Source organism: Alosa alosa, chromosome 19 (genome assembly GCF_017589495.1).
Source record: "Alosa alosa isolate M-15738 ecotype Scorff River chromosome 19, AALO_Geno_1.1, whole genome shotgun sequence".
Taxonomy (NCBI): domain Eukaryota; kingdom Metazoa; phylum Chordata; class Actinopteri; order Clupeiformes; family Clupeidae; genus Alosa; species Alosa alosa.
Genome location: NC_063207.1, coordinates 13,538,827 through 13,566,593, shown reverse-complemented (window position 1 = coordinate 13,566,593; position 27,767 = coordinate 13,538,827). Strand labels below are relative to the sequence as shown.

General features: G+C 43.2%; 1 protein-coding gene across 4 annotated transcripts in view; it reads right to left on the bottom strand.

The window, feature by feature from the left end:
* Nucleotides 1–27,767, bottom strand: part of slc25a21 (solute carrier family 25 member 21) — an 87,218-nt gene that overhangs the window by 6,043 nt on the left and 53,408 nt on the right. For all 4 annotated transcript variants that reach the window (XM_048227446.1, XM_048227445.1, XM_048227448.1 and 1 more), the window contains 6 exons: nt 23,787–23,835; nt 13,788–13,871; nt 7,801–7,867; nt 4,486–4,545; nt 2,998–3,105; nt 2,490–2,654 (listed from right to left, as the gene is read on the bottom strand). In XM_048227446.1, the coding sequence (XP_048083403.1) occupies nt 2,490–2,654; nt 2,998–3,105; nt 4,486–4,545; nt 7,801–7,867; nt 13,788–13,871; nt 23,787–23,835 (533 nt within the window). The remainder of the gene's footprint in view (nt 1–2,489; nt 2,655–2,997; nt 3,106–4,485; nt 4,546–7,800; nt 7,868–13,787; nt 13,872–23,786; nt 23,836–27,767) is intronic.

The window sequence follows — 27,767 nt, the reverse complement described above, 5'->3', positions numbered from 1 at the left end:
CCATACATCAAATTATGAAATCTTTACCCAACACCCCTCCTCCTTTAAAATAACAGCCAATTAATCTCCCTCTCTCCCTCTCACTGCCTTCCTCCCAGAAGTAATAGATGGAGCCATAAGCCTCCCTGTGCACCACTAACATATTGGCTGCTTAATTTCACCGGTTGTGTATATGGCCAGCAAAGACCTGTGGAAGAAATGAATCATCAATCTAACTGGATCAAGCTATCTGACTGCGCAGGAGCGATTACTCTGGAAAACAGGAGTGCCTAATCAGAGCTTGAATCCTGAGGGAATACCTCCTCAACCACCCCAGCCAGAGCCTACCCCACTACTACCTCCCACCACATCCCAAAGACAAAAAAAAGACTTGATACAGTAATCAAAAAAGCAGGTTGTGAGTCACTTCCCCCTAAACACTAAATGACTGGTCACTGCAATGATGGACGTTTGGATTGCGGACTTGACCACCTGGTGGCTGGTGCTCATCTCCTGAGTGGGGCCAGTGAGGAATAGGGAGAGAGAGAGAGAGAGAAAGAGAGAAAGAGAGAGAGAGAGAAGAAAGAGAGAAAGAGAGACACAGACAAGTTTTAACTTGTGCTTTCAACTGTAAAGAGTAAGGCACCCCTACCCACCACCCCAACCCCCACCCCACCCCAATAATACCGCTGTCTGCTTCCAATTAGTTCATTTGAGCTAATCTAATGCTGCAGTTTATACATGTGGAGCCGAGCACATGGTAATGTTTCCATTAAACAACATTAAGCTTTGTTTGGGAGAGAACCCTTCCCGGATGTGTAACCCAACCCACTGAGGATATTATGGAGGCAAACAGAAGTGGCATTAGTGAGTTTGATCTTACAAGCTCACTTTCCTCAATCTCAATCTCTCTCTCTCTCTCTCTCTCTCTCTCTCTTTCTCTTTCTCTCTCTCTCCCTTCTCTCTACCTTTCTTCTCTCTTTTCCTAACTCTGGCTATGTCATTGCTAATGGGAGTTTGAGTAGAAGGTCCTTTGATTATTGCTGAGTGAAACCAAGTGCTCCGTCTAGTCAGCCCTATTGGAGAGGCTCTTAGTTTGATGAACTCTCGACTAGAACCTGCCAGCCTCCAGTCCAAGGCCACAAACTCCTGTGATTAACTGAATAATTAAATAAACCATACTGAATGTTATAAAATGTTCGATTTTGGAGGGTTTTAGGCTAGGATTATAAGAGTAGAGGGAACGTTTGCACAGTAACGTCACTTCAATTTACACCGCTATTTGGATGAGAAACTTGATGGATCTTACCCATCATTTGCTATGTATACTGGTCAGCATACAAGCACTTCTTCTACTGCTTCAGTCATTTAATGACCTGATATTGAAGAAAACATCATCTGGACCATGCACCAGAGGCTAAATTACTTGCGCTGGGTGTTTGACAGGGAAAAGTACATTGAAGAAAACCACTGTTATGCAAATCTTTGTGAGGTCAGGCCATAACGATAAAACCACGGTCAGATAAGAATCACATGTCATCATATGTCTATATGTTTGCATTGTGTTGTATGTAAATATGATGTGTGATGTGCCCTGTCCCTGTTACTTGTTATATGTGCTGCAGAACAGGAACCTGCTGGAGGTCAGGCCCGTTTTAAACTGTAACTTTGTTACTTTTAATACTTTCCTGTATAATAAATAAATAAATAAATAAATAAATAAATAAAATAAATAAATAAATAAATACATATAATTATAATAATAATAATAATAATAAATAAATAATAATAATTATAATAATAAATAAATACATATAATTATAATAATAATAATAATAAGTATAATAAATAAATAAATATTAAATGAAAAATGTGGCACTAGGGTCATGTGATGTCAGCACCACTGACATCCTTTGCAGCCATGATGTGTGTCTTGTAGCTGTGTCCATAACAGCCTCTTACCCCACCCCTCGCTCTAAAAATACTCTTACACGTGTATAGCCCCAGGCTGGTCCAGACCAAACAATGTGATATATACAGATTAGGCACTAAGGTAAGCTAAACAGGAAAGGCGCACAAGACTGGGTAGGGACTTGGTGGGCAAACAGAGTCATTGAGACAGGATTATGGATTTGGCCTTGTTATTGGGCAGCGTGATCGTATGTGCGTACATAAGATGGGTTCAGTGGCTTGATTTGTAAAGAAGTTCTCTGCTGTTCTGTGGACAAACCAAGAACGTGTACAGTAGGCCTATTTGCACGTCAATGAGACTTGAATTGTAAACATTGCGAGTGGAGAATAATTTATGACCTTGGCCATTGTCCCAGGATTAGTAAATTGGCTGGGTGATTTGGCAGCATCACTGCGATTGGTGGACTAGCCATACCTGGTCTCATGATGAGCTCTCAACATAGACTATAGCTGTTAATGACCTCTGCTGGGCAAAGCATTCATTGGTACAGTAGAGTACTCAGAGCAGACACTGTAAAGAGGAGGTGAGGTCTAGTGACCTGGCTGGCAGGGATGGCGTCTTTGACGTTGAAGTAGAAGCCAAAGTAGATCATGTTGAAGATGCCGTGGCGACCCAGCGTGGACGTCAGGCCCTTGTTGAGGCCCCGGAGCCCGAAGCCGTCCTCTTGGATGATCCGGCGAGCCTGTCCAAACGTGGAGGGTTGCTGGGTGCATGACAGGGTTAAAGAGAGAGAGAGAGAGAGAGAGAGAGAGAGAGAGAGAGAGAGAGAGAGAGAGAGAGTGATAGGGGATTGGAGGATGGTTGAGTAGAGGTGATAAAAGAGAGATCAGGTTGAAGGAAAGAGAGAAAAACAGTGAGGAGATGAGTGAGGCCAAACAGATGACAGAATATGTCATTCCATATGTTAAGTCCAGTCCTGCCTACGTTTGCAGGTGGTTGTAAAGCTGCCGTTCAGTTTACATACGTTGGGGCGGCGGGGTAAACCCCCCTAAGAGAGCTGTGATGCAGTCTGCAGAGGGGATTAGTGCCTGCTGTGGGTTTCTCACCTCTTTGAAGGAGTCTCTGTTGGCCTGCAGGCTCACTTTCACCACCTCAAATGGGTTCACTACAAGAGCTTCAGTCAAGCCTGACCCCAGGCCTGCTACTGACAGAGCCTACACACACACACACACAGAGAGAGAGAGAGAGAGAGAGAGAGAGAGAGAGAGAGAGAGAGAGACAGAGAGAGAGACAGAGACAGACACACACACTCTCTCTCTGTCACACAGACACACACACACACACACACACACACACACACACACACACACACACACACACACACACACACACACACACACAGAGAGGAGAGAGAGATATAATGAAGGAACTAAGATACAGTAAAATCAGGACTCCAAAAAAGACTCTTAGACTGCCTTTGTGTTTGTGCCTGTGTTTGAGCAAATTCTTCAACAGCTCTTTCACTTTCCTTGTCCTCATGTCACTATGTCACTGCACAGCACTACCGGTCATGGTCACACACCACGTATACACACACACACACACACACACACACACACACACAGACAGACACACACACACACACCAGTAATCCCACAAACCATGCTCCTTGAGAAGATTGAGAGGCTGTTTTAAGCACAACACAACACACACACACACACACACACACACACACATGTTGTACATGACCACAGAGCCTTAAATACACAGCACTCTGAGCCTCTAGAGCTGGGTGTGTGCAGACACTGGAGTGATTGATAGGTGAACAGATCATTTGTATTCCAGAGAAGGGCAGGGATGTCATCTGTCTGCTTCTCATCACTATTAATCAGCATCATTAATCGTCCACACTCATACACTCATGCAGCCTGTGTCTATCATACACTCACTCTCTAGCACATAGACATGCACATGATATTGTACAATATCTCATCCATCACCTTAACAATGAGGTAAAGGCTAACGATGTGACACAAACATATCATGCATATCCTCTACTCTCCCTCTCTCTCTTTCTCTCTCTCACACACACACACACTCACACCTCTGCAAAACACTCATGCATGTGCATAAATATCCATTTCCCAAATAGAAGCCTGTAGCCACCTCGCTAAAATAGTGTAATGGTTTGCCACTGTGTCAGTTTGCATATCTATCTTACCAAACCTGTTGCATCACCACCAGGACAGGCCTACAGAGCTAGTCATTGCCTTTTGTCCTATAGACTGACTATTTTGAGAATGTGAAAATATTTCCTACAGTCGTCGTGGGATTAAGAGGTCCCATGACAAATTGACAAATTACCAAAAAGGAAACATAGTAAACTAAACAAGCATAGTTTACAGAACTATAACTTGGTAAACATGGATTCATCGAATCCATATTTAAACAATAAGGCTTATGTTTACATACAATGTAGGTATAAGTATATATACACAATAGCTATAGGCATGAGAACACTGCGAACAGGATTTGAAAACTGTATGTGTGTGTGTGTGTGTGTGAGAGTATATGTGTGTGAGAGAGATACTCACGAGTCCAGGAGACATAGAGGTAAAGCTCAGGGCTTTCTTATACTGCTCAAAGGTAAGAAACTGTGAAAGACAAAAAAAAAAAAATAATGAGTTTAAATGCTCCCCTCCCAAATATTAAAGTAGCACTATGCAACAATTTTAGCAAAAATCACCTTAATTATGCAGGTTGAGAGTCGTTCTGATGGTTCTACAACACTTTCTGGGTCGTTTGGTGGGTGCTTCGTCTCCCCCTATCACTTCTCCGCGGAAAAATCGAATATGCAACTTTTTGTTCCCGGTCCGAAGAAAACCGGATGTGACTTAGCGGAAGTATCCAATCGCGGCTCGAAAATGTAGTCAGATTGTAGTTTCGAAGAAGTTTTATTGTGAGCCCTGTATGTGTTTAGCTTGGTTTCTTGATGGCTAGCTCGCTAGCTAGTGGGGGTTTAGCATAGCAGTCACTTGCTACCGAAGTTTCAGGGGGAACTGTATCGTGAAAAATGCAAGCCCAAATCCAGCGAAAACCCAGAAACAGCAAAGAAATTACCAGACCTGCATAGTCCTTTTTAACCACCGCACACTGACATCTCCCTGTGTAAAGAGAACATGACCCGACATGTTGACCTTGATGCTGAGAAGTCATATGAGTAAACAGTAAAACTCTTCTCTGAATCCTTCCCCTGAGTTTGATGCCTGCTGTTGCCAATCCTCATTACATGGCAGAATCCATCATGGCAGAGACCCTCCTGATAGAATGTTAATGGTGTCTGTCAGCAGCTCTTCACACCTTCCGGTCAGTCTCTGCAGTGGTGGGCTGTTGTCTGAGCTGACCTTTCAAACCTCTGGCACGTTTGAACATCTGCAACTATCTATCCCCGGCTATTTCACTACCACCTCTGCTGAAGTAAGAAATCTGGGCGTAATCCTGGATCCTACTCTCTCATTCGATTCACATATCAAAAATAATCACCAGAACGTCTTTCTTTCATCTCAAAAGCATCTCCAAACACCACCCCTCCCTCAACTCATCTGCAGCAGAAACACGTATACATGCATTCATTACATCTAGGCTAGACTACTGCAACACTCTACTTTACGGCATCCCAGCTAAAACCCTAAATAGGCTGCAGTATGTCCAAATTCTGCTGCAAGGCTACTCACCCGCACCAGGCCCTGGGATCACATTACTCCAATCCTTCAGCAGTTGCATTGGCTTCCTGTCCACTACCGCATTCAATACAAAATTATTCTCCTTGTCTATAAATCCCTACATAATCTGGCCCCATCCTAACTATCAGACCTCCTCGCCCCATACCGGAAATCACACACCCTTAGCTCTATGGATACATGTTTTTTAGCAGTTCCCACATCTTGGCTTCACTCCATGGGTGACAGGGCCTTCAGTGTGGTAGGTCCTAAGCTGTGGAATGCCCTGCTGCTTGTGATGTGCCAAAGCACAACAATATCCACTTTTAAAACTCAGTTAAAAACACATCTTTTTAGCTTAGCTTTCCTCTCAGCCCCCTGACTTCTACTTGCACTGCCTCTTTATTTTCCCTGTTGTTCTGTCTTCTTCTCTACACTTGGTATTCACTTTGTGCTCAGTATACTAACTGCATCTCCTCTGAGTGTGTTTATGCTACCTCTGCATCTTTGCATTTATTGCATCCATGCATCCATGTCCAGCCTGTGTCCGTGTCCTTCCTGTATGCTTGTTCTCTCATTGTCCCTGTCTAAATGTACTGTCCATACTGTCAGTGTAATCTAGCCATGTATGTGATTGCTTGCTAAATGTACTTCTTATGCCTATACCTTATTGCACAGTACCTTTGGGTACCTTGAAAAGATGAACAAAATCTAAATTAAATGTATTATTATTATTATTATTATTATTCATCATTATGAGTTCATCATGTCTGTGGCTCCTCAACTAAAGTGGTGAATAATGACATGTGTTTAGAGACATGTGTTTTTTTTTGTTTATAGCATCTTTTTGCACAAAACTATGGACTGAAGTTTCTGCTGTATTTTTGTATATAGTATTTTGCACTCTGACAATACACATCTCTTGCATTATTGCACTTTTGCACATTTTTCTGCTCCATCACAACACATCATGTACAATTTCTTAGCTAACTGTTACATTCTTGTGTTTTTTGTCTTGTGATTTTGCCTTGTGATATTGTTGTTATTTACTGTTTAGTGTTAAAAATGTCCTTATCTGTTGCACTTTTTGTCTTATCTGTTGCGTTGTTTCTTCTTCACCGTGGGATAGAGAAATGCAATTTCAATTTCTAGTATATTTCTAATATATGTGAAGAAATTGACAATAAAGCTGACTTTGACTTTGAGAACTGCAAAGTTGTGTTCAGATCAGAATTTGAGCAGTGATGACCATATTTTTGGCAGAAAAAGAAATAATCATGATCATGCTTAATAAATCATAATGTGCCCACTGTACCTAATGCTTTAGGTGATGTGCTGTTCATGTATGAGGTCACGAATGACAAACTATGAACTCATGTCAATTCCTGAAGATTCATGAGATATATAGATATGAATACATGAATCATGAATTAATTCATGCATGAATTCATAATCATTGAAGTCATGGTCAGTTAACATTGATCGTATAGTGTTATCCAATTCCGTGCAGTGAGATTTTCAAATGCGTGCAAATGCCTCGAGTTGGGCCATTACATTATTCGTGGCCAGACCCTTAATCTTTCAGATTGGGTCTGGTCCTCCAGGCTACATGATGACACATGTTAAATACAATCTAGCCTGTAGACTCAGTGTTGAGGCTTTGAGGGGGTGACTGCTTCCTCCTTTCACTACATGGTGTGTTGGAAGTGAAATGGCTTCCTGTGAGGCCACTGGAGGCATGCCCAGTGTGTGAGCCATGTGCAGGTCTGCCAGGTTAGGTGGAGCCCTGTGACATGGACCCCAGAGGTGGGTGAAGCACTAATACTTAACCTGAGGGCCCCATCTACGGCTCACACTTTCAGGCGTGCCCAGTGTGTGAGCCATATGAGGGGACCCCTCGGTTAGGTATTAGTGGTTCACCCACTTCTGAGGTCCCTCACACAGGCGTTTACTTGGAATGTTATAAATGAACACTCCTAGTGCAAGGGAATAACCCAATTTAGTGTAACAAATACACTTCCACATGTAATAAAACAACAATCTGGATGTTAGAAATGAACTCTCCAAGTGAACAGGGATAAAACTATTGTCAAACACAAAAAAGGAAAGTGTCAGGAAAGTGGTGCCAACAAAATGTGGTAGGATTGTTGATGTAGTCACCATATATGAGGGATTATTTTCTTTGCTTACCTTAACTGCCCTTTTGGGTGTCTCTGCCAGGATAGGTGGCAAGATTCCCTTATAAAACCCATACACACTGCCAAAGAAAGCAAAAAGAGAGAGCAAACAGATCATATAAAGTACATTACAAGGAAATGTGACATGCGTGTGTGTGCATCTGTATAGTCCTGCTCCAATGGCAAGACACACTTGTTTCTTATTCAAGTTGATTCAAGTTTCTGTGTGGCATTGAATTTCACATAGATGTGCTAGAAGACAATGGAAAGTCAAAAAGATGAGAGTTAAAATATTGAGTCAGAAGTTACCACACATAAAACACACACAATCTCACGCATGGAGAGAGAGAGAGAGGCAGACAGAGAGAGAGAGAGAGAGAGAGAGAGAGAGAGAGAGAGAGAGAGAGAGAGAGACAGAGAGGATGTGTGCACAGTAGTTCCTACTACTGATTCCTTTGAATTCCTTTTGACAGTGTGTATTGTTTCCAGTAGCCAGTGTGTGGTCAGGAACAAGAACAGGTTGGACTGGGTCTGAACGCCACAGCAGGCACAGCAGCTCACCCGGGTGCTTTCACACAGACGCTGATGGACTATTGACAAAATAAATGGTGAGCCTGTACATCGGTGAGGCTGTTTATTCCCAGGCTGAACACATAAACAGATCTCACAGACAAGGTCTTCCTCAGTCACTAATATGGTCATGTTTGTCTTTTATTACTGTGCATCTAGTGGTTGGGTAGTTTGGTTATGTATGCGCATTTATCTTTTTTTTTTTTTTTTTTTTTAACATGGGAACAGATCCGATCATTCCTAATGTTCTCACAGTCTCAGGACTCTGTTACTAAAATAGATCCTTCAGTTTTTAATCAAAGTCAGTAGACACTCTAAATTCATTTCAGGCGTTCATGTGACAATCAAGAGAACTGTATTAAATAGAATGCATTATGTATGTGCCTTTTGAATGCATTATGCATGTGCCTTTATGTAAATTGTTGTCTATATTGTACAGTATGTGTCTATTACTATTGTCTATTGAATGTTTTACTCCTTGCATATGTAAGTATACTTGGCCAATAAAAACTGATTCTGATTCTGATTTTGATCAGATTTGCAAAACATAAAATGCCAGCTGATTTCAGGGATGTAAACTACTGGTAAGTAAAAGTGAAATGTTTTAGGCCGCAGGAGGTGTTAACAGTCAATCAAGAGCCACAAAAACATCATGGTGATTCAGAGGGCGCAGAATAAGGGCTTGACCTTTGGATTTTCCACCTTCTTCTTTAGAAACACCTGTGTTATCTGGAAACACCCTCCCTTACCAACTATTTTTGTTTTCTCTGGAGGTAAAAAAAAAACATTTGGAGTTCAGCGGAACAAAATTCATTCATTTGAGTGAAGTTTGCTAGAAACCACTATCGTGTGGGATGAATACTGGATGATGGATGACAGGAGATGAACAGAATTAAATTACAGTGTATGAACAGATAAGGCAACGGTTGAGGAACGTTTCTTCTGATTGGTATGCAAACTAATTTTCAAAAGCCATCATTTCTCCTTGTGCCTGGGAAAACAGATAGAGAGATGATGACACAGTATGGAAATAATTCCATGACTATTACTTAATTGTCCTTAATTCTAAACATTTAAATAATTTTAAAATGGTTAGAGGGATGATCATGATGCGACCCAGGTTTAACAAATTGAGCTGTTGGAGTGTTTTTGACTAACAGGGATTATAAAAACCACAATGAAGATAAATTTTAAATTTGCATGGATACTTTTCTTAGTAACTGCTGGTGTCTGCTGGTTTATATTTAAAATGACCTATGAGACCAGATGTACTTTGTTAGACCTGGGATATAGCTGCTTTTACCAGTGCATGCATTATGACTGCCACATATATCCAGCATCTGTTTAGTGTGTTGGTTGTGCACGTCCTCAAAAATTAGTGTGACGCATACTCAAGATGAGATATTCATATAAACATTAGGGGCGAAAGTTTAGGCGCAGAATGTGAGCCTGCAAGGCTTTATTTATGACTCTGGGTCTGAATTCTGTGGTGTGAGCGCAAGTGGAGATTCTCTAGTAACACACATACGGCCTGTGCGTGTAGCAATGAGGCAAGATTTCTTTTACAACGCAACCTGTTATGTAAACAAATGTTCGCAAACGCTTGGGATGGTGGTAGCGTAGTGAGGTGCTGGGCTAGCATGCATTAGCCTGAATGGAGTTGAGGTTTAGTACCTGGCTTCCTCCATTGTGCCCTTGAGCAAGGCACAGGTAACCCCAAGTTGCACCAGGGACAATTTAGTCCCTTGTAACAGAATTGACTGAAAGTCTGAATGTCACTTTGGATGAAAAGTGTCTGCTAAATGAATACATGTAAATGGAATTATATCTAAAAAATAAATAAAGCAAGCCTTAAGCAGCTACTGTGAATTTCAATGTAATGAATCACAATTCAACTGTATATATATATATATATATATATATATATATATATATATATATATATATATATATATATATATATATATATATATATATATATATATATATATATATATACACACATATACATATAAAGTAATGAAAAAATAAACCTGCTATCCATCACTGATTTCATTGTAATGTACCGACAGTCCTTTGCTCTATACTCATAGGAACTCGTTTACCTCTCTTCCCTTAATAAAGACCAATTAGCCTCAGTATAATGTATAATGTCATCACTCAAGTTGCATTCAATATAAGCATGAGGTGTATGTGAGATAATGTGTTTTTAGAGAGAACAGTGGAACAATAACTGATGTCCTTCTGTGATGTACTTCATTCATTCTACAGACGGGACGGGTAAGTGGTTTCAGGCTGACTAAGCCCTTGCGCAAGTGGGGTTTACTGCATCAGCACAACCACCACCACACTGTTTAGGACTGTATGGTAAAACATCAACAAACTTAAGATCATACCTTGTGTGTGTGTGTGTGTGTGTGTGTGTGTGTTTGTTTATACTGTATGTGTGCACGTGTATATGAACAGGATAGTATAGTGTGACTGGTGGATGAACTTCCAGTGCTGTATTGTGGAAACATGTTTCGCTGGAAGACACAGATGTTCTCGGCTGATTTGGCCAAGGTGTAAATATTATTGTTTCTGTTTGAAAGCGTTTGGGTGATAACGTACGCTGAGGGTGTGGATCTACAAGTTTACAAAGGCTGCCACTGTGGTCAGCACAGCTCCTGACCCTTAGCTAATTAGTATGACAAATGTGATCAGATGACACATTAACTTGATACCAGCTACAGTAGGAGTGCTACTGGGATGACAAGCCTTAGTTCTGGTTGAGTGACAATATAAGAGTTTGGTATCACATACTTACACAGGCCACTGAATCAGGCATTGTGTATGTGTGTGGGTATATGTGGGAGTTTGTGTGTTTGTGTGTGTGTGTGTGTCTGTATGAATGTTTCTTTGAAAGTGTAACGGAAGAACACCCCCACTGCTCCACATCCCCCTCTACAAACACACAGCCAGATGCAAAAATGGAAGCCACAAATTTCCCGGGTGTGGTCAGTGGCGACTGTCGCCAGGTGATAAACTAAAGCTAATTTTTTTTTTTGTGACTAGTCTATCTGGAAACCCATTTGACTGTTCTCATTTGACTACTGTTTTGTTAAGCACACACAGTGTAAAACACACGTGTTTTAAGCGCTTCTTAGATCTTGTACACAAATTGTTTGGGCTATTGCCGGGCCCACCTGTGTGTAAGTTTGCACTCATGCGTACATCTACACGTACATGTGCTTGTGTGTGTGTGTGTGTGTGTGTGTGTGTGTGTGTGTGTATATGTGTATGTGTGTGTGTGTGTGTGCGCTCATCATTTGCTTCCGATTTTCATAAAAACCATTTCTCTGACCTGGCCACAATTTTGACAAGCCACAAGGAAGGAAAGAAAACCACAAATTAAACAAATCAAGCTAACTAAACAAAATCCAGTCGCATCCCTGGCGGGAGCTACAAAGCTTGCTCACCTGTCGTCTTTACCCATGTTTAAACTATTAAAACTTGCTGAAATGAAACATGTTCTTTGCATGTCTCTAAGTCCTGTAGCCATGATGGTGGAGAGATCCTTTCAACATGTATTCTAGCGATCGTCATGGAAAGATTGTCTCTCTTTCTACTTTTTTCTTTATTTCTGCTGGCTGTGAGAAATGCCCCTGTCCGAAGTCACCTTCATGGGTCCTTGTAAACATGCCTGCATGCTTCATCTACAAATATTGCTGTCCTCCATGAGCCATCATCTTCACATTGCCTTCAGCAAACAGACCGAGGTAAGAGTTCTAAACCCAAGGGGACATGAGAAAACCAGCTTTATCTTCTTAAACATGTAAACTAACATAGCGCTTATATATGTGTCTATGGTCTGTAATTGGTTATATTTAAACCATATATGATCTATGCATGGAAAGCAAAAAAAGTATGAATGTTTAAGTAACAGTATTTCAACAAAAATGTGTCAGTATCCCTTAAAAGAGGATGGTACGATTCTAGAGTTCACCGGCATACGGTCGTAAAACATTATGCAAGACAGCCAGGTGTCAAACAGGCAAGTTTTTTCCTTTTAAATATTATCTTTCAAAACCTAAGGGTTTTGCTAACATTTGCCACAGTAGTCATTTTCCATTTTTGCACTAATTGCTTGTTGAAGCTTTGAGGCTCACATTTCCTTTCAAACAGACCAAGGAGGGGTAGAGGAGAGGAAAAGGGAAGGAAGGAAGGAGAAAAAGGAGAGAGAGAGAGAGAGAGAGAGAGAGAGAGAGAGAGAGAAAGAGAAAGAGAAAGAGAGAGAGAGACTGCTACCAGGGAAAAGTTTATTTTTAATAATAAGTGCGCCCAGGCTGTGGAATTTGTGTAAGTTGTAAGTGCTTCAGGCTGGTGGTTAATCCACCACAGGCAACTGGGCAGCCATCACACCCTTGAACAAGTGATAATTGGGTGAAAGGAAAGAAGATCTGGTGTTTGTGGTGTGTGGATCTTAGTCTGTCTGTCTGTCTGTCTGTCTGTCTGTCTGTCTGTCTGTCTGTCTGTCTGTCTGTCTGTCTGTCTGTCTGTCTGTCTGTCTGTCTGTCTGTCTGTCTGTCTGTCTGTCTGTCTGTCTGTCTGTCTGTCTGTCTGTCTGTCTGTCTGTTTTAGGGGGTAGTGTATGACCATGAGCTGACGTTCATACTCAATTAAATGTCATTACTTCATTATAACATTTTAAAAATTCATACAAATCTATCATAAAAAATAGAGGCCGAGAAGCCAAGGATATGGATCTGAGAAGAGACCGAATTAGACGGGTACCAGAGAATATTTCACTACAAAAGTGAAATTATAAACATAAACTGAAAAAACAAAAATTATATCTAAAATTGTCTATGTGTTTAGTAAAATAAGGCCTGATGGAGGGGTCTATGACCATAAGCTAAACTTTTGATTTAATAACTGGCTGTGGATACATTGGAATATATACTCACATACATATTGTACACACAATTGAAATAACCACAAATCATAATGTGCTAGTGAATGTTAATTAAAACATAAATATTTTTTCTCAATGACATATTTCCAATCAAGTAAGTCCAAATAGCTGTTAGATTACTTGATTAGAAATTTAATTAACAACGCCAGCCGTTGGCTAAACAGTACAGAGACTTGCAGAGAAAAACATCAGCCCCATTGTTTCTAAACATCAGTTACCATTTCACATTAAGCAGGGCAGGTCCAACCAGTAATGCAAAGTTGTAATGCAAAGTTATTTTATTATAAATTAAATGTACACTGTATTTGCCCTTCCATGGAACAGCAACACTCACACACACACACACACACACACACACAACTCATAACATCTCATCACATCTCTATTTCAAACAAAGGTAATTTGTATTTTTTGTGTTTCTGTTGGTAGCTCTGCCAGAGTAAGGGGTGTGGAGGAGTTGGAGGTGTGAAGCTTACCCTTCGTTGCGGAAGATGGTGCTGAAGCAGTGTCCTAAGCTCCTGTAGCTGTTGGGATCACTCGTCCCTCTCTGGAGCTGAAACCTGACAAGACAGGGTTTGAGAAATAAACATGATTTAATGAAACTATTTTTTTTAGTATTCTATACTTTTACAGTCACCTGAAAAGCAGATGTGAAGCTACTGAAAAGGTATTGTTAGAGTCAATGAGACTTAATGAGAGGATTATACCGTATTTTGACCTCATCTGAATTATCTGATAGCATGTTGATTGCAAGGATGGAATGCTGTTAATCACTAATCTATTTAATTTATTATCCACAATTGCAACCTTTCTGATTGGTGCATCACTGAAGTACAACCTTTCTGATTGGGGCATCTCTGAAGTACAACCTTTCTGAGTGGTGCATCATTGAAGTACAACTAGCAAATATGTACTCCCCCCACAGCACCACAAAAGGCCCACTGCAGAAGACACCACGTTACACCCACGACATTACACCACACCACTCCTCTCTCCGAATCCCTCACTCTCTTCTTCTCCTCCTTCCTTCTCTGGTGACTCTGTTCTTCCGGAGGCACCCGCCACAAGCCCCTCTTGAACGTGGGAGAAGTCAAACATTTACTTAACCCTCTCCTTCTCCAATTAGCGGGTGAGCGCTACGTGGCCGGCCTCTTGCGTGTCGCCGAGGGTGTGAGGCGGCGGGTGAACAGGCCAGTAACCTGGCGGTTACAGCTCTTCAGCAACGTGTAAACCTTTAATATGATTGAACAGGTTGAGAGCCCTTTTTTTGTTGTTATTGCAGCAAAAACAGCCCAGTAACTTGCCAATAAAGGTTACCAAGCGCTGTGTAAATGTTTTTAAGTGGAGAATGTGAGTAAGGATTGTGTGTGTATGTGTGTGTGTGTGTGTGTGTGTGTGTGTGTGTGTGTGTCTGTGCGTACGTGCGAGTATGTGTGACTGTGATTGAATGTGTGTGTGTGTGTGTGTGTGTGTGTGTGTGTGTGTGTAAATGTTTTAATGTGGTGATGAGGGACAGTAATTGGTGTTTGTGCGTGACTGTGAGTCTTTGTCTCTGTGTGTGTGTAAATGTTTTAACATGGTGGTGAAGGAGGGTAATAGATAGTGTGTGAGTGTGTGTGTGTGTGTGTGTGTATACATGAGGCTTTTAACACACTGCTAATGGAGATGTTTTCTGAGTGAGTCTTGGAAAATGGGGGCTGATTAGTACTGTGCAGTGTATGGTATATCGTCTTTCATATTAAATGGAAGACTTTAAATGGACATTAAATGGAAGAAAATGAACAAAATGAACGGAGAAGTAAATGTTACTTGATACCACAGAGACATTTCTCATGTAATTAGATTAATTAAAGGTTTCATCCCTTCTTCTTACCACAGCTTAATTATTATTGTTATTATTGTTATTATTATTATAATGGAGAGAAATGGAGAGCAAGAAAGTAGGAGGGACTGGGAGAGATGAGAATGTGTGTGCATCTATGTGTGTGTGTGTGTGTGTGTGTGTGTGTGTGTGTGTGTGTGTGTGTGTGTGTGTGTGTGTGTGTGTGTGTGTGTGTGTGTGTGTGTGCGCGCGCATCAGTGCGAGTATGTGTGTGTGTAGGGCAGGAGGAAATATTCTTCCTCATATGGCTTTGACTGCCGGGTCAGGAGGTCAGCACTTAGTCGTCCAAGCGGGTGCCTGATGGGGCCATAAAGGGCCCATGGTTCCAGCCGAGGGGAGGTGGAGGGCCAATGGGGTGAGGCAACCTTTTATATCACTCCGCTATCCACCCAGGGTGTCTCTGAAAGAATCGAATATAGTGGATCGACATATATCACTGAACCTGTGACTGAAACCTAGTAAAAAGAACACGAGTGGTGGTATCATTTTCAAGGAAGGTAGAGAAGAGGAGCAGGGACAAGAACAGAGTTGACGTTTGGGGGGGGGGGGGGTGGACACTGGATATTATGGTATGAGGCAATCAGAAAGTTGGAGGTGGGTGTGGGGAGGGGGTCATGGTGGTTTCAGTGGTAGCCAGGGGGGCACAGACCCGGAAGATTTAAGAGCAGTGGGGCTTGTAAACAAATTTAAATCTAGCGTAATTAAAGGCACATGACTGGAGGGTCAAGAGATGCAAGAAGGCTTTTGGAAGATGTCTACCTCATGTCCAGTCTCTCACCATCTCTCTTCTTTCTCTCTCTCTCTCTCTCTCTCTCTCTCTCTCTCTTCTTTTAAGCTATTCATTCCTCCTTTGTTACTGTCCATTATTCTCTGCTCTTTCATTCGCTCCCTCTCTCTGTTTCTCCCTCACTGCGACTCCATCCAGTCTTCGGTGGAGCAATGGCAGGGCCGTGCCATGCCGCTCTCCTGCCCCTCTGCTTTGCCTCCTGACCCCGGGGTCAACTCATTTCCTTGTGGCCCTTGCCTACCCCATCATAAAATGGTCCTGCCTAAGGTAAAAAAAAGAGAACAGGCAGGGGGGAAAGAGCGAGCAAAAGAGAGAGAGAGAGAAAGAAAGAGACTGAGAGAGAGAGAAGAGAAGATGAGAAGATGAGTGGAACCTGGTAACCTTGAGAGACAAGATGACTACTTTGAGCCCCTGAGCTTTCAGAGGTACCAAACACACACACACACACACACACACACACACACACACACAGGAAAAGCAAGCCGAGGTTTACTGGTTTACACCCTATGATCAGTCCCTATGTGGGCTCCCACTGACAGATAAGGCAGGCTGTGTCTCAGCACTCAGACAGCCTGTGGGTGCTCAGGAGAGCGACGTGGATGCTGGATGTCTGCTTTGATTGGCTCCGCACTTCAGACCTTGGAAGCATGGTGTCCTGTTGTAAACTCAGCAGATGGAGGAAACGACAGATGGGAGAGGAAGAAAGAGAAAATGGGGGAAAAAGAGAAAGAAAGAAAGAAAGAGACAAAGACAGATAGAAACAGAAGGAGAGAGAGAAACAGAGGTAGAGAGAGAGAGAGAGAGGAGAGAGAGAGAGAGAGAGAGAAACAGAGGGAGAGAGAGGGAGAGAGAGAGAGAGAGAGAGAAACAGAGGTAGAGAAAGAGGTAGAGAGAGAGAGAGAGAGGAGAGAGGGAGAGAGAGGAGAGAGAGAAACAGAGGTAGAGAGAGAGAGAGAGAGAGAGAGGAGAGAGAGGAGAGAGAGAGAAACAGAGGTAGAGAGAGAGGTAGAGAGAGAGAGGGGAGAGAGAGGAGAGAGAGAAACAGAGGTAGAGAGAGAGGGAGAGAGAGGAGAGAGAGAAACAGAGGTAGAGAGAGAGGTAGAGAGAGAGAGAGAGAGAGAGAGAGAGAGAGAGAGAGAAGAGAGAGAGAGAAGAGAGAAGAGAGAGAGAGAGAGAGAAAGAGAAATAGAGAGAAAAGAGAGAGAAAGAGAGAGAAAGAGAGACAAACAGAGAAAGCCATGGGGCTTCATAACAATCAGTCCCTCTCTCGACATCCTGTCAGCATCGCAGCAGATATACACCGGCGTGATGACAGCCGTGAGTTCATCTGCACCGCGCCACAGCTCCCAGCAGCCCTGCTTTTATGGGTCGGGCGCGGGTCCCGCGGTCGCCCAGGTGAGGGTGAAGGAGAGGCCAGGCAGCCTCAGAGCTTCTGGGAGCCAGGGGAGAGGAACGCTCCGGGCCTAGATAAATACCCCCACCCCATCAGCAGCAGCACTCACACCTACCCCCAGTCTCCATCTGACCCAGCGCGCCCAATAAAAGGCACAAGGGCGGAATGGGCAGCCGGGCACAGGGGCTGAGGCAAATGAGTGATGTGGGGGTGGGGTGCAGGGGTGAGGTGGGATGGGGTAGGCAGTGGGTGTTGGGTTGGGGTTGGGGGGGGAGTATTGGGGGAAGGGAGCTGGCGCCCTCCCTCCTTTGGATGTGTTATTTTATAGAGAGCAGCGTGATGTTTCAGGGGCCAAGGGGTGGAGAGGGCGCAGGGGGCCGTGGCTCTCTAGGGGCCCTCAGGGAGTGGCCCCTGCAGTTCAGGTCCCCCCAGAAAACAGGGCGACAGGACAAGAGGATGGGTGAGCCCCAATAATGATGGTGTTAAAAAGAGAAAAGGGCCTGGGGGAGGCTGGGGAGAGGGGGGACTGGGTTGATCAAAAGGCTTCGGGTTTGATTGGCCGGGGTTTTTAAAGGGGCAGGCCGAACGGTTTAAAGAGTCTCTTAAATTTGCCTCGTTAAAAATAAAGGTATTCCCCCAGCTACAGGACAGTGTCAAGGGGTCAAAATTACTGCACTGATCACATAAAAGTGTTTCAACTGAGGTAATCTCATATTAGCGAAATAATGAGTCACGAACAGAATAGAAACGGTGTCAACATAATCAACATAAAAGGCATGTTTTCAGCCATTAAAATTTTCATGGGATTTTCTGCGTCAACCTGCAGTGCTCACATACCTTCTACCCACACTAAAATCAATTATATCTTTGTACATGAAAACAATAAAAAAGTATCTGAAGCAAAGCAAGTGTGATTTTAGTCCAGAGAGTCCCCTCCAGAAGAGCGAGAGGGCCAAGAAAATTGTGATCGGGAGAACACGGGGCAAAGCCTCTTTTCACCCGCAATCCGCCACGTAAGAGAATCCAGAAGGCAGCATTAAAAGAAAATCTATTTTTTACAGCCAGATAGTTAATTTTAATGAGCAGGATCATAAAGATGGCAGAAGTGCATAGGAACTGGTATGGTGGGTTAAAAGCTTGCCTAACCTAAATGATCCAACATGGCCCCAATCACACCCGCGCTCCTCTCCTCTCTGCGCGTTAGATAGGCCCCAAACCAAACACTCGGCGCTGACGCCATCTTAATGAGTGGGCTGGACCAGAACATTAGCTCACTCTGAAGGGGAGAGGAAGCAGTAGGAACTAACACAATCCATCACGGATGAGGGGCACACCAACGAAGGGTCGCCCGGCCACTAATCTGAAGGCTACTCGCAGAGCTGAAGTGTGTAAGGCAATCTTATGCGTTGGATTCTTTGTAATTAATCATGTTCACATTAAAACAGAATGACAGAGAGAGAGAATGGTGAATTGGAAAGAGGGAGAGTGAGAGGGAGAGAGAGAGAGAGGGAGGGAGGGAGAGAGAGAGCTGACTTAGGGAGAGAGACTAAGTGATACATGTAGTGTCCAGAGGGTAACACATGAAACTGGAGCAAGTCCTAAAGAGGGGCAGGACAGAGAGATGAAGAGGCGCTCGAGTGCGTCTGAAGGAGTCAGAAAAGGGCACACAGATAAAGAGGGGCTGGTGGGCTGGGGCGAGAGGGGAGATACAGGGGGACGGGAAGTGATAAAAGCCTGGCGCTGATGACCCGGCGGGTAGCCTGGGTCTGGTCTGAGCCAGGCCAGGTTGGGTTTCAGCCACTCCACAGGTTCCCCCTGCACCCAGGGAGGCTGGGTCATGGCCAGCCAAGGTCAAAGAGGCGCGGGGAGGAGGACAGGCCTGATCCCTTACAGGGCCACAGTCCAGTCTACCATGACTACAACTACTCAGCCAGCTAACAAGATTCAGCAGAATACATCAGGATTCAATATCGTCTTCATGTCCATTCCAGAGGCTTGGCACAAATATACTTATCCTGACCATTTGTTTTGTAAAAAAAGTAGAATAAGTGAGTGGACTTTAATGGCTGTCTGAGTCCCGACTGAGGTTCGAAACTGTGGAATGTCCATGTAAGTGACTAACCATTGTTCACATTTTGACAATGAATGCAAAACTGATCAGCGTTATCATTAGAAAGAACCTGGTCTGGGATCTGAGATGGTATGGAAGCATGGGCCCACAGGATCAGGTATGGACCTGTGAAACCTCCTGTTGCGCTGCTTGCCATGTCCCATTACAAGCCAAACTTAAAACAGGCTGTGTGGATGAGGGTGTCACTACACCACACAAACGCAAACAGGGTGCGGACACGTGCATGATAAATAATAATGTCCCAGTGAGCTGCAATGGCCCATTTTAAGGACGTCATAAAGGACTTGATGAGAACTCGTTTGTCTCTCGCGCCATTTGGACGCCTCCTGGCATTCTACGTTGTCCACCCCTTCCACCTTTTTTTCTCTCTCTCTCTACCTGTGTTTCTCTCTCTTTACTTTTTCGCAGCATGTTTTTCCATGGCCTGGTCAATGTAGGCAGGGGGCAGTGGAGAAGTAGTAACTCAAGGGCTCGAGTTTCAGGCCCAGAGGTCACTGGGGTCAGTCGCTGTCCTCAGCTGTCTCGGCATGACCAGGGCCCTTCGGGCTGCCTGCTGACGCTGGGGGGAGCCTTGCTCATCCCTTTGCCGTTTCCTCACATCAAAGTGGCCCCCTGTTTTTTCTTCAGGCAGCTGCAGGGCCAGTCACGGCTGTTCTAATGTAGCAGGTCTCCTGAGGACCGGGCGTCTGTACACAGAGCTGACCCAGCGGCTGGAGGTGATGGCTCTGCTACTGTCTGTGTTTGATTGTCAGATTGGCTGTTGGCCTGAATGGGAGCCATGAGGAAACAAATATAAAGACACATATGGAGGTACTGGTCACGGTGAAACAGAATGCACATGTGCTCTTTCTTGACGGTAGCTGAAGCACTCGTATAGGACCTGATAATGTCCCAGCTCTTCCTAACAGTGAAAACATAGAAAGCCCTACAACATACATATACCTTTACAAATAAATACACACACACACACACACACACACACACGTTACAAGATACAAGAAGATGAGAAGAGAGGACGCGACAGAGGGAGGGATTGGAGAACACAGATGAAAGGAGAGATGTCAGGAGAAAGGGAGGCCTGCCAAGACGAGGAGAAGCTTTGACCAGACACTGGTCATGACCTGATGGCCCATGGCCACTAAACACAGAGTTGGCCCAACGTGGCCACCACAAATCAACTGGTAAACCCCACAGCGCTTTTACTCTGAAACTTGATATTTTACATGTCAATTGTGAAACAGTGTGTGTGTGGGAAAAGTAAAAATATATACATCTGTTCAGACAAGTGCTGTCACAACAACCGAAACGGTTGCATTGATAAATAAATAATTAACATTTGTTGCATAAATTAATATTCCACTCAGCGCCAAGCTCTTAAGCATCACTTTCTGTGAGAGAGAATGTTAGGAAAAAATCAGACATGAAGAGCTAAGAGGAAAACGTGATAAGGACAGCATGTGAAAAAGATGAATAGAGAAAGAGAGAGAGAAAGAAAGAGAGAGAAAGAGAGGTAGTGATAAAGGAGTTGAGTATACAAGAGGAGACAGGAAGTGTTGGAGATGGAGGAGGTGTGTGTGCTGACCAGAGGCAGAGTGAGGCGAGAGGGTCTGACCTGCCCTCGTGCTGCTTTAACAGGCTCGGCCAGCTCCGCACTCCGCTAGTGGGCTTTGAGCCCCGCTGTTTAAAGGTTGTTTCAGGGATTCCACCAGAGGGGCAGCGGGGTTCAGAGAGCAGCGGGTGGGGTGGGGGGGAGGTTGTGTTGGAGGTGTGTGTGTGTGTGTGTGTGGGGGGGGGGGTAGTGGACCAGAGGATCATCCTCCATCCTCCCCACTGACCCTTTTCCCATTGTCACTGCCTCCCAGTAAGGCAGGACGTCATCAGTCAAAAGGGGCTCGTCAACCCCCCCTTCCCTAACAGCTTCCCCAACCACCATCAAGCCTTGAGTCCGGCACTTTCATGCACGCTGGGATCAAATGGAAGTTGTGTCGTCATGCCTACAGCTGCCAGGGGTGACCCCAGGTTTTTCCAATCTGTGGCCAGCGGGAAGGAGCGCGCAGTGCGTGATTCAGAGGCGGTGAAGGATGGAATAGAATGGTTTGGCATGAAAAGAATGGTACAAAAAGAATGACAGCCATCAGAACCTCTAGCACAGTGTCTTACACTTGAAATCACATACAGAACTATACAATGGTGTAGTCTAGTTACCGTAGCTGTACAGTAGTGGGTATACTAAGATGTAGTATAGTTAGCTGTAGTGGGTATACTGTGATCAACCCCAAAAGTTAATACCTATCCTTGCCTATTAAGTGGGTATACGGAGAGGGTGATGCTTTTTAAGTGGGTATACTGCGTAGTCCTGCGTATCATGTAAACTACACCACTGGAATTATATGCAGATGCACATTCAGAACAAATAAAGGTCTTAGGGTGTGGTATCACCAGAGCCTGGTCATCTCAGCCTGGGGAGTGACTGCTTCCTCTATCTATCTACTCAGACCCACTAGAGTGTAGAGCAGGTTGTCATGACAGGTAGATTGTCCTCAACACTCAACTCCCACGATCAAAGAAAGATAACAGGATGTCCACTTTTACCTGCAAGACAACCATGACTGTGACAACTGTCAACCGTGAGTCTATGAACCAATATGGGTTCATAGACTCAATGCAATATGGGAGCAAATCTTGCCCTCCACATCCTGATGTTTGAAAATATTGGCATGTTCATTGGTACGCCCCTATGAATTGATAAAAATGTCCTAAAAGTGGATATCTGCAAATCATTTTAAACGGTTAACGGATTCATGCATATTGCATATAGAAACTTGCAACACATCAAGTTACAAAAAGGATTTATTCATTTGTTTAAAGTCTCATGTAAATGTGCATTTTGTGAGTGAGCTCCCTATGTATTTTTGTATATTATGTAGGAGACCTAAAAATAGACTGACTGACATATTTCGACTCAGACCAAGCAAATGCAAGACAAGAGACTTTGAGACAGAGACAGAAGCAGAGTAAACGAGAAAAAAAAAAAAAACATAAATAAAGCTGTCAGACTTTAGTGGGACCATTATCACATTTTTTGGGGAAGATCATTACAAAGAAAAAAAGAGAGTGTGCTTTTAACCTTCACCCTGGGAGTACAACAAAGAGAGAAAAAGAGAGAGAGAGAGAGAGAGAATAAGCCAAAGTGAGTGAAAAGATAGAAAGAGAGAAAAACTGAGAGCGCTCTTTACCTGTAATCAAGCCTTTACCTTCAACGTGACAGCATAAATCACACCACACGACTCCAAGGTATCAGATATCAGTTAATACAAGCAGACTCTCTCTCTCTCCACCTCTCTCTCTCTCCTACACACACACACACACAACAAACACACACACACACACACACACAAACAGATTTATGGCAGCATTTCTGCTCTGGCAGTGACACCCCTTTCAAAGCGCTTACATCTTATCCCTTTTAAGGGGGCAGGTCTCAAAACTTTATTTACCAAGAAACTGCTGCAGTAAACAAGGGGAATGCTGCCCAGTTTGAGTGAGTGAAAAAAAATGAAAAGGAACACAGAGGGCGGAGGGAGAAAGAAAGAGAGAGAGAAGAGAGAGAGAGAGAGAGAGAGAGAGAGAGAGAGAATGTGAGTTTGAGGGGGTGAGAAAGGAAGGGCAGAGAAAGAGAGAGGGAGAGAGAGAGAGTGCGAGAGAGAGCGAGAGAAAGAAAGAAAGAAAGAAAGAAAGAAAGAAAGAAAGAAGAGAGAGAGAGAGAGAGAGAGAGAGAGAGAGAGAGAGAGAGAGAGAGAGAGAGAGAGAGAGCAAGGGAGAGAGGGGCCAGAGTGGTCCTCTGAGCCAGAGGTCTTGGCGGGCCACAGCACAGGCTGTAAAGCTTTAGTGGGGCCCCACGATCTGTTAACGGCAGTCTCATGCCCATATACACGCATGAGAGCCATGACCACCGGCTTACACCACCTCTCCGCCACACGCTCCGTCAGTCTCCTCTCTCTATCGCCATGGACACAGTCTGCACAATCACCATCACACCGCATAGCCGTGTCCATGATTACAACATTTAAAAAATCATGTTACGTTAACTTAGATTTCACATTTTAATCACATGAATCATGTTGTCCATAATACTAAATACTTGAGCAAACAAGCAAAGCCATGATTTGGTGATTCGGTGTGTGATTTGGTGTGTGTGTGTGTGTGTGTGTGTGTGTGTGTGTGTGTGTGTGTGTGTGTGTGTGTGTGTGTGTGGGTGTGTGTGTGTGTGTGTGTGTCATACCTTGTTTTTACCACATCTAAAGGATGCATAAGACAGATTTCAACCAGGCCTGTAGAAACAAAAAGGTTATAAAAAGTTATATTTTTCCTGTTTCTTGTCTGAATTGCACATTTAAATCAGATTATTATAATCATGTACAATATATTGTGTCATCATACATTTGTGTTCTATAACATAAGGGTTATAATGCAGAATATTACATATCATTTCTATAATCAATCTACCAAGAAACACATTGTGATATTAACCTATTCATTATTATACTATTACACATATCATGTTTGCTGCTTGGGTATAATACAAATAAGTGATACATGATTTAATATCAGACTACAATTAACTTTTTTTTTTTTTTTAAATATAATGAGTGTACTGTAATAATGAAGGTTTCAAATATGAACTATTTGAACACACAAGCCAGAAAATAAACTTGAATGGCCGTAGGTATAAAAAACAAGACCATATATTACTGCCTTAATTGACACATTCATTTCCCATAACCACATGTCCTGTCATAAATTTACTGATCAGTCAGACAACACGTGACTCCTTTGATTCTCACAAATCAAAGCAAAAAATAAACTGTGATGCAACATGCACACAAACACACACACACACACACACACACACACACACACACACACACACACACACACACACACACACACACACACACACACACACAGCAGATGCTCTGAGCCTTTTGAGGAGAGCTTCTCTGTGGATGTAACATTGTGGTGAGAGGTTAGCAGAAATACTCAGCTCCCCCACTGGGGAACTGGCCTCTGCTCAACAGCTTCATTTAGCATGTACAGCAGGCATGTGCTGAACAGCAACACGATCCGCAAACAATTCATCACATCAAAATCCACACATAGAACACACCCAAAAATATACATTTGTTAAAGCAGACTAAAGAGTCACAGATGTCTGCTGGCCATGTGTGTGTGTGAATGTGAGTCTCTCTCTGTGTGTGTGTGTGTGTGTGTGTGTGTGTGTGTGTGTGTGTGTGTGTGTGTGTGTGTGTGTGTGTGTGTGTGTGTTTTCACTTGGGGTACATGTTCGCTGTCAGTAACGTAAAAGGTCCATGGCTCTCACCCCCACAACTCCCTAAATTCCCCTGTCAGTCATCGAGCCTCACATCTGAGGCCACTTGGCCAGCGACTACATTCCATCCTGGTTTTGTCTCCTTGCCACCCCACTGCAATTGACATCCATGTGGTTGCCGTTCTGGCACAAAATGGCCGCTGCTCGGTGCAGCGTGGGTCAGGAGGAGACTGTGAGTGATTTCAGTCCGCCTAAATGACTCTCACCAGAATGGACTACTTTGACCACGGCACTTCACATTAAACTCGTTAGAGGCCAGCTTGGTTGCTGGAACTTAGGATCAAACACCTGGGGCTGCCTGTGGCTCTAGGATAACCCTGAAGCCTGACTGACATCAGGGATACGCAAAGCTTTGTGTTGGCCAAACACTCATTTACAGTATGTTATACCATCTCCAGGAACTGACCATAGGTAAAGGGAAACAATAACAAGCTAACACAGTCAAGGAACATGTATACATACATACATACATACATACATACATACATTGTTTGTACATATAAACATATAAGTACAAACAAGTGCATTTACAATCTATACAAAAATGTACACACTCACATACAATCTTTCTTTCTCTCTCTCTCTCTCTCTCTCAAAACACACACACACACACACACACACACACACACCCTGAGTGTCACAATCATCCTAACTGTACTGCAAGTGTAGCCGCTGCCAAGGCTGCTGCCTGCCTGGCTGTGTTCACAGATCTCTGCATGTGTACACAGCTGTGCCCCAGTGTGCTTCTCTCAAATGCGCTCCATTAAATATACCGTCTATAAACAAGACTGCGCTTCCTTCAGGGCTTTCTCGGAAGTCATTATCACCAAAAAAAAATAAAAAAATACCACAGGGAGAAATCCCAGTCCACAGGCCAATCTTAATTTGGGAGCTGGCATTGGCAGGTCTGACTTATAGCACTAGCCAGCATCTGTGTGCTTGACACACCATCACTGTGACCTGACCTGTGATCACCAACACCACAGTACTGTTTATGATGTGTGTGTGCTGTTCTAATCCATTCTGTGTGTTGCTATTGTATGTACACAAAGACCCTGTGTGGGGGTCAAATCATTTTATTAAAATCTGTTTCATTTCTCCAAGGCATGCAAATTGTGATGATGACTACACTGCTGTGTTGGCAAACAGAGGAGCACTTGAGGGTGACTATGCCAATGATACCATAGTACCACCCACACACATGGATAGCAAAATACACAAGCAAATACACAGGAGCACCCTCCAGCCCCCCCCCCCCCCACCACACACACACACGCGAACAGCTGGGGACATATTTTCTGAAGCTATTTATTCAAAGATTTCAAATTTGGTCATATATAGCAGTATATAGCATGATGTATCAACGTGTGTGACTTTAATCTTTACACTTAGCACCCTTTTTGCTCAACATTGCACACTGCCTACTAACAATGGCCCTGTTTCCACATGTACTTTGACTTATATTCAAGTGCTTGACCTCTTTTGAAAGCAGTCCAAGTAGATTGACTGTGTGATGAACTGTCAAAGAGTGGCAAAGGGTAGAATGATAGTTTTTTTTTTAGGCGGTTTTGTACATCTCTGGAAATTACCACATTCTTGGTTATTTATTTTGTCTTGGAAACACAACTGAGGCCCACTACCAGGTCTTGTGAATCTGTATCTCAAAGTAGATCAATATAGAATGAAATATGAGTACTTTAGACTATTATTTGCCAAGATATGCTCATGCATTTTGTAAAATGCCCTATGGAAACTCCCCATAGGACTTTTGGTTACCCAAAATGCATACTGACAATAAAATGCTTACTGCTTGGTGTAGAAGCATAATCCTGGTCTCAAATGAAAGGTAACACTTTGAGGTTTCTTGTAGACATACTTTTGAATGTATGTCAGGTGTTTTGATATAGAATGACTACAGAAAATATGGAATGATTACACAAATGTCTCTCTATTTTTGCATTTTCTTTGTTGGTTCAATGGGTGTGTATAAGATGGACTATACATCTGCACAACGAATATTGGATAAAACAACATGAATGTACAATTTCTAGGGATTCCTGTGAATATTTCAATACCCAATATGCTGCATCTACTTATTGCTAAGGGATATACACTGCAGCTAGAAAGTAGGGAGGCACCAAAGGCGGAGGGGGGAATTTTTGATCAAATTTAATTGAGACATAGTAAAATTAATCTGACAATGTAAAGCACTATACAGACATGAAAATGTTGTCATATGGATTCCTAAGAGTTCAAGCTTTTAAATGGTGTATAATATTACTATGCTACATAACAATATAGTGCATACAATTGATTTAGAATGTTGGGGGGAAGTGGGGGGCACTGCAATTGTCCCGCCTGCGGGACACCACCCGCAGTGTAAACAGTTGACTTAATAACACAAATTAGCCTATGTGAAGAGTGAAGACTGATGAACTCAGAATGACACACTTGGACAATGAAGAAATATTATTAAAACCCTGATTATTATCTAATAGGGAAAAAAGCTAAACATAATAAAACAACAGATCAGGATTCCTCCCTGTCCCTCTTGGGCATGCACTGACAAGTTAATAACACTTATGATTAATTAATCCTTTTGTGCCAAGCTATCTCTGGGGAGATTAATATAACATTCTCTGGAGAAGGGCTTGGGAATTACTCAATCTCTCTCTTTTACTTTCTTTCTCTCTTGCCCTCTCTCTCCACTTCTCCTTCTCTCTCAGATCAGAGTCCGGGTCCTGGGAGCTCAAACTCCAGCTTATCCAAAATGCTGCGGCCAGAGTGCTAACCAGAACACCATGATTCCATCAAATCATTCCAGTATTAAAATCACTCCACTGACTCCCGGTAAAGCAAATAACTGATTTGAAT